Source organism: Neolamprologus multifasciatus, chromosome 22, assembly GCF_963576455.1.
Source record: "Neolamprologus multifasciatus chromosome 22, fNeoMul1.2, whole genome shotgun sequence".
Lineage (NCBI taxonomy): Eukaryota > Metazoa > Chordata > Actinopteri > Cichliformes > Cichlidae > Neolamprologus > Neolamprologus multifasciatus.
The window spans coordinates 24,688,050-24,701,281 of record NC_140459.1 but is presented as its reverse complement, the minus strand read 5'-3'; the positions used below and the strand labels follow the sequence as shown (position 1 = coordinate 24,701,281).

The 13,232-nt window shown below is 42.2% G+C and overlaps 1 protein-coding gene across 4 annotated transcripts in view; it reads left to right on the top strand.

The window, feature by feature from the left end:
* fam49al (family with sequence similarity 49 member A, like) overlaps nt 1-13,014 on the top strand; it is a 39,736-nt gene extending 26,722 nt beyond the window's left edge. For all 4 annotated transcript variants that reach the window (XM_085148589.1, XM_085148587.1, XM_085148590.1 and 1 more), the window contains 9 exons: nt 1,584-1,705; nt 3,338-3,443; nt 6,169-6,305; nt 6,443-6,520; nt 6,810-6,926; nt 8,469-8,548; nt 8,843-8,969; nt 10,931-11,001; nt 11,102-13,014. In XM_085148589.1, coding sequence (XP_085004715.1) covers nt 1,584-1,705; nt 3,338-3,443; nt 6,169-6,305; nt 6,443-6,520; nt 6,810-6,926; nt 8,469-8,548; nt 8,843-8,969; nt 10,931-11,001; nt 11,102-11,165 — 902 coding nt within the window. In that variant the 3' untranslated portion in view covers nt 11,166-13,014. The remainder of the gene's footprint in view (nt 1-1,583; nt 1,706-3,337; nt 3,444-6,168; nt 6,306-6,442; nt 6,521-6,809; nt 6,927-8,468; nt 8,549-8,842; nt 8,970-10,930; nt 11,002-11,101) is intronic.
* Nucleotides 13,015-13,232: the final 218 nt, after the last annotated feature.

Genomic DNA, 13,232 nt, shown 5'->3' with positions numbered 1-13,232 from the left:
TCTAATTTGGCATTTTGGCCATCAACCTTATCTGCTGATCAGCTAATACTGACTGCTAGCTAGCTAGCTTAGCTAATGATCTGTTAAAGTATCTGTTATTTACTTAGCCGTACTTGGGATGCTAATTTGGCTAATTTGGCTAGCAAAAGACAGGATTAAAACAAAATGTAGAAAACTACACAGCAATGCCTTTTAGTAGAACCAAAAGTGTGGGCTGGATATGAATGAGAAAACTATATGATCACAATGTAGCCTTGCCTGAAGTATACTATGCTGTATTGTTTGAACTACAGCTTGCGAAATGAAATCATTCTGTATTAAGGAAGACTTTAAATTTGCAACTCAGACCATGAATAGTTCTTTAGCTAATACATCAAATTAGCAGCAGAATAATTGTCTGTAAAGATCTATAATTGATTCATTTTTTCCAACCAAAGGAGTCTCCCCCTGCTGGCCAGAATAAAGAATGCAGGTTTAAGGCAGTTCCAGACTGATACCTGAATATGTCCATCTTTTATATACAACTAATTTAGCTTACAAATATGAGGGTGTTATCAATCACCAGATCTTGGCATAATAACTGGATTTAATACAAATCAATTATGCTATGCTTAATTAATACCAAGTAAACATAATGTGTTGTTTACCAGAATAATGAAGGAGGGCATTAGAGAGAATTCACTAATGTTGCACTGCTTGCTGTGCTTATAATGGCAGCTGGTGTGCACTTAGGACAGCAAATATACCTTGATTACTATTTCTCCGCAGGGAAGCAGTGCCTCGGGGTGCAAAAATAATCAGCAGAGCTACCGCATGTAGCGAGCTGCCTGGGCACACTCCCCTGAGTCAGAGGCAAGAAAAACCAAACACATCGCTGACTCAAGAGGAACCCTCCCCATATTGTGTCCCTGTAAGCACTTCATCTGTCCTGCGTGCATACATGAACGAAGCAAAAACTATGACTGAAAAAAAACTGAGATAAAGACTGAGCATGCCCAGAGGTTTTCCTCTCTGCTGCTTATTTTTTCTCACAATTAAACTTAACAGTCATTAAAAAAAATCATTTCACAGACGTGTAAAGGGAAAAGGAGAGTGAGAAAAATTTATAAGACTATTACATCAGTCTGATTCTGCTGTTACACCTGCCCAGGCTTTGATACATTTATGCTGAATGGGCAGTGGACATGAATGGTTGCTTTTACAGCGACTGCAGCCCATCAAAATGCAAAACTCTGTTCCCTGACACGAAGCCGACTTGTTATATGAGTAACCACAAACCTCGCTGTGTGACAGAGCGCTCGATGAGTGTCCTGTTATTGTTCTACCTGTAGGTTGTTTATTGGCCAGATTTTAACCTTAGATATTTACACATGCAACGATTACTCGTTGTCTTTCTAATTCTTTGCTAATCTCAGGTTTCTATCTGGCCTTCAAGGACATCATCATCTAAGCTCCTCACTAATACTCGCTCTCCCTTTCCTCCCTCCTCTCTGTATCCCATCACCTCTGCTCTTGATATTTTCATCCCGTCATGACACTTTCACTTCCCACTCCCCGTCCTTCTTCCCTCCCTGCCCTCACAGATGCCCAGCCCACAGAGGCAGAGACGGCCGTGTGGAACCAGGTCAGCGCCGTGCTGGAGGAGGCTCACGGGATCTTGGCCGAGCTGCAGTCCTACAACGGAGCGGGCCAGGAGATACGAGAAGTGAGCATAAATCAGTCACTGCAGCATGGGGAAAAACTAGCGCTCATGTGTGATGCCAGGGTTGGAATTCTGACGTGCAGTGTGCCGTGCAGCAGGCACCGAATCTAAATCCAAGCAGAAACACCAGAAACATTTCATGCAATATGTCGTTTTCATAAATATAATCAGCTACAAAGCTGGTACACTGGTCCTGATGATCACATGGCACACAATAAACTGTCTTCAGAAACATTAATGAGAACCACTGCTGATAGCTTAGCTGTCAGGATAACTACATTTATAAGTGCTGAATCATTTCCTTTCCTTGCATCCTAACTCTGAGGACACAGATACTGTATGCCGGGGGCTATAGAGAAGATAATGTATTATTAATTCCACAGCAGAGAGAAACTGAGGAGAGTATTATTACCAAACCTGAGTAAAGATAACTAGAAATATATCTTTAGTGATAACATGCAACAAACAGATATCCCGCTCAGCATTTTTTTACACTGAGGCATTTATGAAATATTAATCTTGACTAAATATTTGTCAGTTTGCACACTTTTCCAGGACAGAAATTGGAACATTTAGATGATCCAGGTTCAAAAAGTCTTCTTTCATATTGTTGGCAAATTGGAGTAAAAGTTGTTTTTTTTGCAGGAGGGAAAACTGTGTTTATCACTCCATAACAGCCATTAAAAAGTCAATTTTCACTGTGTTTTAGCAATGAAAATCGGGCTTTGAAGGGCTATATGAACAGCTGATTGTGTAAAAACCATCAGGATATAGACAGAACAGTAAAAGTGAGAAGTTTGGTGAATTTAAGAGCTGTTCGAGTGGAGCTTTTTGGCTCAGAGAATTAGAAAAACTCATAGTTCTTTCTTTTTTTAAAATATTGGGGATATCTGCTGGCAAAAGAACATGCCGTCACAACAGGATTATATGTCTTATATATTCAATAGCATAATTTACAGGAAAACAAATAATGACAGTCATAAGGGCTTATTATGGAACTGATATGTATTGATTTGCTGCTGAAAATAGCTCTGAGCAAATGCACCAATTTCCTCTTGTTTAAACAGCTTTAAGCACTGAGTTAGCCTCTGCAAAATGTTTCTGTGCCCTATTTAAAGATTTACACCAAAAGTAGGCGCAAAACGAATATATATATCCACACAATGCTGACTTTGACAAATTTGATTACATGTAAATTTTACCTCTGATTTTTATAGGAGTACAACATAGAAGGCACATTGTCTTTAATGAAACTTGAGGAATGACTAATTAAAACTGAATAATAATTTGAAGAAACAAATACTTGATTTTATACATTTCAGTTACATTTTACCCAAAATAATTATTTAATGTTTATGAGGGCAAATAATTGTTGTTGTTTTCTTTCAGTGTAAAGAAATTGAGAGTGGGGATTAACATGTTTTGATTTGATTTATTTATTGATTGTTATTTGTTGATGCAAAGAAATACACACCATTTACACTTTTTCTTATCATATTGATCAGGTGAGATTATTTGAGGCCAATTTGAGTGTGTGATACTGTGTGTGAGATCACTGGTCAGAGGAAAGGACAGGGAACAAAAAAGATGGCAAGGTTTTTTAAAGTAACATCTGTCTGTGTTACTGGGCTGCAGGCCATCCAGAACCCGGGCGACCTCGCTCTTCAGGAGAAGGCCTGGAACGCAGTGTGCCCTCTGGTGGCCAAGCTGAAGCGGTTCTATGAGTTCTCCCTCCGACTGGGTGAGTGTGGCTGTTGCAGTCTATGAAAGCATTTCAGAGAGTGATGTAACCCCATCTCTGGTGGCCATGTTGGAGCTGAAAGCATCTGTAACATGAACCTAAAATCTAAAGAGACGGCATTTGCTGTCAGCTGCTCATTTATGAGAGAAGCAGGGTTGTCAGCTGGGTGGATGTGCTGCAGTTTAGTAGGTGTAAAAGTGCTGCACGGAGCCAGAAGAAGGCAGGAAAATGAGTGGAGATGAGGTGATGGGTGCACCCCTCAGATTAAAGTCTCTGTCCTCTGTTTATCTCAGTTTGAAGCAGCTGTTTTGGTATTTAGCATCTGTGCTTCATTGGAGTGCACAGGCTAGAGCTGATCGTACTACAGCATTAGCTATTATACTGCTTTTTCTTTTGTTGTTTTTTTAAATTGGCATCTTTTCAGCAGTTTCAGGATGTGATAAATCCTGTTAAGACTGACTGATGAATGCAGTCAAAAGTGTCCACGCCGCATATGTTGCCTTAAACAGGAAGGAGGTCCGTTTAAAGTGATAAAAACGGGCCTCGCCATTGCTGAGAGCTCCATCAGCATTGTGCCTTTCCAGGCTTGACAGCATTCCTCAACAAACACACACACACTCACATTCATACTCCATGATGTCCTCTCAGCCATCTCTGCAGCATCCTGACCCAGCAGCAGCCAGGCAGCCGTTGCTACGGAAACAGTGGTCCACAGTGGTCCAGCGCGGAGAGAAAGAGAGAGAGTAGAGAGAGGAGTATGAGCAGAGAAATAGAGTTCAGCTGCCGCCTCTGCGCTGCCTTCCAATAATACTTTCAGTCTCAGGGACATTGTGTTCTCAGATTACCATACAATGGGAGCTGGCCAATAATTGATGATAATGTCTGGCGGTTAATGTAGCTATGAGATTCAGTACAATAGAGATCACATACTTCCATCGTGCTGAAGAGAAAGGGTGGTAGTATGTCTCAGCACCACCTTTTGCTTTATAGTTATTTGATTAAAGGGGGCAGTAAGGGGTGGAGAGGTCCAGTTTAACATTAACAGCTGCTGCATCTCTATAAGCTGTCAGAGGATGGAGATCGTGCACTCTGTGCTCTCAGCAGGAGTGAGACTGGGGTATCTGCCCAGGGCCTCAGATGAAACAATTGCATGTTGTATTTATAGAAGGCACTCGTGCATTTTTAATGTAGAGGAAGGGATGAAGGAGCTTTTGCTTCTGAGGCATCAACACCACTGTACATACAGCCTCTGGAGTCCGGCTATGGAGTGTGATTTGTTGCAGACTTAGTTTAACATCATGGATGATACGGGTGGGATAGCCATGGCCACTGCCTCTGCAGTCACAGCCACACTCAGGCTGTGTGAGCAGCTGTAGCTTGATCTGTGAACATGCAACATGCAGTCTGTGTTTTAGCAAGGAGCGCTCTGTTAAGCCTGTGGTCACTGAGGGCAAATAAAATCCTGCTGAGCTGCAGAGCCTTAATGAAAGTGAAACTAACAAGACAATAGCAAGGAGAGCGCGCAAGTGGGTATTTTGGATTTCATGCTAAGCAGAAAAACATTAATTGTGTTCACCATCATGACCGATGTCTGTTTACCAGTTCAGGGAGGTACCACTGCATTTGCTTCCAAAAAAATAAATACATAAAATGTTGGACTGATCTGCCTCTAATCATCTCACTCACGACCTACAAACTGAAACTGCTCCCCGAGAGCTCTGCCTCGAAGTGTAGCTAAATATGCAACATTAAAAATGCAACAGACATGCTGTTTCAAATCCCGTGGCTCCATTGACTGTATATAAAAGATGGAAATTGCCACTGTGACGAAACCTGTTGGTTTGTTGAATTCAATTTTGGAACTTTATGCAAAGAGTAAAAGTATGGAACATAAAATTTCTTGCATGTCCTCTTAGGTCACGAGACTGCAAATAGTATAGATCTGTCAAATTGTGTATAGCATATAGTGTTTGTGGGAGCCACAAGTGGCCTGACTGCCGAACCGCAGTCTTCAAACGCTCTTTCTGCTGTGATAAAGCCATTTTGGTGTTTATACCGTGATAAACTTGACCTCTTGTCCCAGGTGCCCACGCTGAGCTGTTGCATAAAGAAATAAAGAAATTCTTTCCTTTGCTGTCAAAAACGATTTCAGTGTAGAGGCAGCAGTCCTTTACTAAATTTACACCTTTGTGCATCCTAACGGGACACACATCAGAGAAAGACTTTTAAGGCTCATGCAAAATGTAGAAGACGTGCTGGTAATGATTTTCTTTTAGGAAAGCAGCTTTTCCGTTCGCATACTTTCACTTCCTCTGAAGCTTTATTTCTCAGACCAACCGTTTGGCTCCAATTCTAAATTTCTGGACACCTGAATAATACAATGATACAGAGAAAACATCTAACAATCAAACAACCCCCCTTTGAGCAAGCACTTGGCGAAAGTGGGAAGGAAAAACTCCCTTTTAACAGGAAGAAACCTTTAGAAAAACGAGGCTCAGGGAGGGGCGGCCATGTGGTGTGACTGGTTGGGGTTGAGGGGAGGTAGATAAGACAAAAGACACGTTGTGGAAGAGAGCCAGAGATTGATGACAACGATGATCACATGTATGTATTTTAGAGAAAGAAAAAAGAAGAAACACTCAGATACACAAGTCTGACCAAACTAAGATAAAACAGGCAGGTCCTAGCTGGACTGGATGAATTTCTGACTTGGATCCATTTGCAGAGAACGCCTTGCGCAGCCTGCTGGAGGCGCTGACGAGCCCGCCGTATGCTCCCATGCAGCACCTGGAGAGAGAGCAGGCCTTGGCCAAGCAGTTTGCCGAGATCCTCCATTTCACCCTCAGCTTCGATGAACTAAAGGTGAAGGAAATCTTTGTTGTTGTTGTTGTTGTTCTAATTACAGCCCTCAGACGCTGACCTTTACTGTACTGAAACATCAATACGGTCGTTGAGCAGCCTTTGTGAAACTAAATGCCACCTTCCCTCTCTCCGTGCAGATGACAAATCCAGCCATTCAGAATGACTTCAGCTACTACAGGAGGACCATAAGCAGGAACAGGCTGAACAACCAGCAGGTGAGGCAGGCCTGGCTCCGGCTGTTTGCACTGCATACATGATCAAATGGTTCATTGCGGCTTCAGTTCCCCTCTTTAATCATTAATGAAGTGGGGGTGTCCGTTTCCTCCCAACGACGCAAAGACGTGTACAATCAATATTTCATCTAACTTTCGAGTTATACAAATTAACACCAGGGTTGCCTCCATCATTACGCTCTCCTTTCACCAGCTGTGTGACATGATTATCGGATCGTCTGAAAACAAACGTTTGTTTTAAGTGTGACATCTGTTTTGTTTCGGCGCGCAGCTCGAAGCGGAGAACGAGGTTAACAACGAGATGGCAAACAGGATGTCGCTGTTCTACGCCGAAGCAACACCAATGCTGAAGACTCTGAGTAACGCCACCACCAAGTTTGTCTCAGAGGTACACGTCATCCACTCACTGCTTACATGTGTTTATGGCTTTGTCCACATTTCCAAGAACAACATTCCAATCAATAATAATGAATAAAGTAGTGGTGACACAATACATCCTCAACAATGAGTAAAAGACCAAAAGTATTCAATGCAGACAAGGTTTCTGGTAGTATTACCCCATTTTTTTGATAAAAGTAAAATGTAGCTCTTTGGAGGATAATTCTACCAGCTGTCTTTGAGCAAAGGAAACTGAACCTCGTCTCATGTTACTAATAATAATAAAATGAGTACGAGTGCAAACATAAGTGTAATTCAGTGAGTGAATCTGATCAGCATCATCCCTTCAAATTTAACTCGATGTCTTTAGTGTAACCTAACACTGACCAGGATCATCACAGCTGCTCTGCACCAGTCAACCATGTCAACACAGCACTGTAGACCAGGGGTAGGCAACTCCAGGCCTCGAGTACCGGTGTCCTGCAGATTTTAGATGACTCCTTGATCAAACACAGCTGATTTAAAGGGCTAAATTACTTCCTCGACATGTCTTGAAGTTCTCCAGAGGCGAGGGTGAGATCTAAAACCTGCAGGACACCGGCCCTCGAGGCCCGGAGTTGCCCACCCTGCTGTAGACTAACCACTTTAGCAAGCTTCTTGAATTCTCCTGTATTAATTTGGAGTGAAACTTTCATATATGACAGTAAGCAGGCCCCAGATGATGGGGGATAGAGCTGCTTCAAGTGTGGGACGACCAAGCAAAAAACACAAAAATAAAATAATGATTTTTATTTAGAGAAATTAAAGAAACAAGAGTACCAGATGTCTCCTGCTAACCTGAGAGCAAATAAAAGGACTGGGTTGTTAACTGCTTTTGGGTTCTGAAGAGGGGCTAACCCAAGTTACAATGACCAGTATAAAAGGGAGACCTGTTTCCCTCACTGTGGGGTTCTTAGTCGTAGACGTGGTCATTGTCAAGACATCTGGGTATAACTAAAGTAGAATCAGTAGAGTAAAGTAGAGTCTGTCAGCACAGAAGTGAAGCTCAATAAAGCGAATAGAAGAACAGAGCCCTCTATATAGATTAGATCCGAATTACTGTGTGTCTCTATGTACAGTCTGTTTTTGCTGTGCTTGTAAGAAAAAAAACAAAACCATATTCTTCCATGGTACACTCGAGTCTTCACCTCAGGCGGCCATGTTGAACTGCTGTGTGAAACATCCGCCTTCTCCTGTCAAAACACAGTTTTACGGGCGAGGCAGCAGCCTTTTGCTAACTTTACACCTCGATGCATCCTGATGGGCCGCACGCCACATGGAGAAAGACTTCACAGGTTCGTGCGATATGTAGAAGGCACGCTGGTGATGAGCGCCTTCCAGCATAGCAGCTGCACAGTCCTCATGCTTTTTGCCCTGCTTTGTCGCCACCTTGTGGCAGAACATTTTGGCGCAGGCAGTGCAGTAAAGTGTAGAGGACTTTCTCACATTGTCCGCTCATCCAAATGGAAGCCATTTTTACATCTTCTTTCATTTCCCTTTTGTCTTTCATCAGAATAAGACCTTGCCCATAGAGGACACCACAGACTGCCTGAGCACCATGGCCTGCGTGTGTCGCGTCATGCTGGAGACTCCGTAAGTGCTTCTTGTCTCCCCATCTTCTTTCGCTCAGTCCATCTCCTTGAATGTCAGAATCCTAAATTCGAATTAACAGGCTCTTTCACTGTGCCTTATAATATGTCAGTAATTCAATAGATCGATGCTCAGAGTCCTTCATGCTAAATATAAAATGTTTAATCTTTATTCTGTGTGTCTTTGTGTGAAGAAACTCTCATCTATAACTTGTTCACTGGTATTTGGTGGACACCCCCAACCCCCGCCGTGCCCTCTGTTAAACAGAGCAAATATTAACTCCCGTTTTTGTCCCAGGGAGTACCGCTGTCGGTTCACCAACACAGACACTATGCTGTTCTGCATGAGGGTGATGGTGGGCGTCATCATCCTGTATGACCACGTTCACCCCGTCGGGGCTTTCGCCAAGACCTCCAAAATTGATGTGAGTACAGCAAATACTCGCATACTTTGAAAATAATGGCCCTCTGTTGCATGTGTAAAGCAAAGGAGGTTAATCTAGTGTACCTGAGGGGTCCGGCTAAGCCAACAGTTTGGTTAGGCTGGTCATCAATCACAAAGCTTTAGTTGACCGGTTGCATTCATTTCAATCTCCATATTTTTATTATTGAGCTCCACCAGAGAAGATCTGTACGACTCAAAGCTCAGAATAATCTTTTTATCTCAAAACAGCTCAGATTATCTTCTCTCTGGAGCACGTTTGTAAAGAAGTGTGATGAGTGTTGAGTAACAGACCCAGAAAAGAATGAAAATATTTAAATTTTGCATTAGATGGATGGAGTTGTTAATAGCTGGTATTGTGAGCATGAATGTAATGTGGGCTTTGTTATGATTGATGCAAATCCATTAGCTTCAAATCCCCAAGTTTCATACCAAGATGAATGCCTCTCTTAAATGTTTTTGTCTTTTTCTATCCATTTATTACCAGGACAAACTAATAATAAGGAATTACAAATAGACGAGCACAGAACTGATACACGCTGTCCTTTATCAGTGACCCACATCTTCAGCTTCGGTTAATTGACGTTGGTGGGCATTTGTTCATGCACAGCTCTCTTTAACTTCTGTTGCACTTTGATTGCAGCACATTTTCTTTTTCAGACGTTTTGTTGTAGAGTTGCTGCTGTGCTTGGGAACCAGCTGTTTTGACAGACGGCCTCACATTTGACTGTAGAGTACTTCAATATACAGAGGAGCTCATGGTTGACTTAATGACAGCAAGGTGTCATTAAGGCCTGCAAAACAAGCCCAAGTCATCACCCCTCCACCACTGATCTTGACAGTTGGTTATGGGGTGTTTGTAGTGATATGCAACGTTTGGTTTTCTTCTTTCTGTGCATTACGTAGTGCTCTCCACCAAAGTAGAGATATCAAGCATCTCCACCTCATGGCAAACCTTCCAGTCAAGCCGTACATGTTTAATCTTTTTCTAACTGTACTGAATTTTAATGAATGCTAAAATTTAACATTCTAGCCGAGGCCTGTAGAGTCTGAGTTGTCAGTCTCAGTTTCATTTATTTGCTGCATTTCATTATAGTTCATCTGAGTGTGTTTACAGTAGATAAAAAAAAACACCAAATCCTGTGTAGGTTTAAGATGAAAATAAAAGCTAACACACACACACAGTTATTAACTGCAAGCCTGCGAGAACTTCTCTGTTTTTAAATGCAAGGATTTGACTGACCTCACATCAGCAGGACAAGATGTTCTGGGGAGCTAAAAGGTTCATGAGAAGGAATTCAAAGGTAATTCTGTATTCAACTGGGAACCCGTGAAGTCACTTCAATAATGGGATAACATGTTCACATTTCTATGTACATGTTAGGAGTCCAGACAAGTTAAAGTTGTCCTACTGATGATTCTGATAATCCTGGTAGTCGAACCTGCTCGTGCTCGATATGAAAGCATGGATCAGTTTCCCAGAGTTGGTTTGAGAATTTTTATCTTGCGAGATATTAAGTTCCTGAATATGATACAAAAAGCTGTGATCACTGTCCAAAAACGATGCCATGGTTCATGGTTCCTGACCTGCTCACCGAGTTTCAGAGAAAGGGATGATGCATTAAGACGTAGCTCTTGGGTTTCTGTGCAGTTTCTCTGGGCACAGGATGGTCTGATCTAGGGTGAATTTAGCTTTAATAGAGGTGTTCACACTTCCTGTTGATCAGTTAGTCAAGTGCATTTGATTGGCGGCGCCTGGCTGCTACTTGCCCTCGTAACTCCTGTGAAAGCAGTGAGGGTGTACTGAGAGAGGAGGCTCTTGACAACATTTCATAAATGTGTGCACGTGAGTTTGGGTTTTTTGCAGCAGCAGTACCAGGACATGATGTGATGTGAGGCTGCTGACCTTTCTCTAATGCCCTGTGTTGTCTTTGTGGTGGGCAGATGAAGGGCTGCATCAAGGTGCTGAAAGAGCAACCGTCTAACAGTGTGGAGGGACTCCTGAACGCACTGAGGTGAGTATGAATGTAGAAGAATAGAAAGGTACAAATCTCCTTCTCCTTCCTCGCTCTGAATAAATGTGAATGTGACATGAATGTGCTTCTGCTTCTTCAGATACACGACACGGCATCTACACGATGACAGCACCTCCAAACAAATCAGGGCCCTCCTGCAGTGAAACAAAGAAGAAAAAGAAGCGACCAGGAGAGGAGGAGGAGGGGAAACGAAGGAGCGCACTTGAAGGAGGAGGAAACAAACGCTGATAAACCTGTTTGTTTACAACGAACAAAGAGAAAAATCGTCTCCGGGGTTAAGTGCGACCTGATGACAATAAGAAGAGGAAAATAATTATATATATTGTCAGCTGTCCATCATTCTGTCTCTCATTTTGTAAAGTAAGAAAAGAAGAAAAAAAAGAAGCCAGAAAAGAAGATATAGATATATATTAAGAAAAGTGAAACACTGAGCAGCAGGTGAAGAATAGGTAGGATTAAAGAGGAAGCTATATTGGAAGATTTAAGGTCAGAACCAACTGAAAGTGTACGAAACAAAAAAAAGGAAGAAAAAAAAAAAGAGGGTTAATGTTCCAGAAGTAGTCTGACGAGTATTTTTGCACACACTTTGAAAACATCTCCTTCCCCAATGAAATCTGATCCCAAACTGGTTCCCATTGCTTGAACTGGAGGGGCTCTCCTTCAGCTGCACTGGTCTCCACCGACGGGTGAATCATAAAGCAATGTGATGGATACACTCCGGAGATTTGCTTTTACCCGTTTCACTTTCTTTCTGGTGCAGCTGGAGGAAAGCAGGCAGGCGGAGACGGGACGCCTCTGTTTTTGCCCCGATTTCTTCCTCATCGTCCATCTATCAAGTAAATGCTTTTTTTTTTTCATTTAAATTTCTCTTCATCACCAACAAAAATGTAAAAAATAAATAAATAAATAAAGATCCACCCGTATCGTGTGCCCCGATGCCGTTTATGTTCCTGCACACAAAAACCATCTTGCCAGCTGTCTGGCTTTACTTGAACTACGTCCTTCACTCTCTCCATGGTGCTAATGTGGTTTTATCGCAGCTTCTTATCTGATATCATTTGGCTGTGATGTGGGACATACAGTGATTTTGTCATCCTCTTCTTTTGTGCACAAGTTAGCCACGATGGCGAGTGAGCCTTCAGCATCTCGGTGCGTAAAAAAAGGGGGTCAAATCTGAGAGGGCATTTTTAGGGAAACCGCAGCACGCTTTTAGTTCTTCACCCAGTGCCAAAGCTTATTCTGTTATTACATCGCACGCGAGTCAGGCTCGAGGGTTTGACGGTATTATTATATCACTCATCTTTCTTTTCTTTTTGTAAAAGAGGATTAAAAACCCGACACACGCGTGAAAAACAAGTGGGAAGGTGGTCCGATTTACATACATTTGAAGGGCGATCTGAGTGTTCCGGTGTAAATACGTGAAGCTTTTCACAGCGGGCATCCACACGTTCCCCGTCGGGGAATATGAAAAAACCACCATCACAAACTCACAAATAAAAACTCGAGTGCTTTCTTTTAGAGCGAGGTTTAAAAAGTCCATCAATAAGTGGGAAATAAAAATGAAACTAAAAATGATTCAAAAGGAGATTCAAAAGAAGTGCTGTAATGTCTAGAGCCCTTAGTCTTATTTAATTTGATCTTCTAATATATTTTCTATACAGGGGTATGTGCGCGAGCATATTCTGTATAAATACATAGATGGCATGTTGCAAAAGTTCTGACAGAAATGTGTAAATAAGGTGTTTTTATTCATTTTTAATCGTTCAGTGACGCTGAAATTGGGTATGTGTTGTCTCTCAGAATTACCATGCGTTTGGCTTGGACCATCGGACTTGCCGTAGTCATAGGTTTCAGAAATTCAGCTTCATTAATGGCGAATGAACCAGAGGGAGGGGAGGGACGCTAAGTGGGGAGGGGGCCGGGGCTGTCCATTTGCTTGTTATTTTGTATATTTTGTGCAACAATAAACTTGTCATTTATTACATTCAACAACAGCCGTCCTGTGTCTGTTCAGTCATGTGTAGGAGTAATGGTGCTGGGGGTATGATGTCAAAAACTGAGGGAGAAAATCACATTTTTCTAAAACAGGGCTGTCAAACATAAGGCCCGCGGGCCAGAATCGGTCCGGCAAAAGCTCCAATCTGACCCATTAAACAGAAGATTGGAAAATGTAAAGAAGGATGTAAATTCGAAAATTTTTACTGTACTTT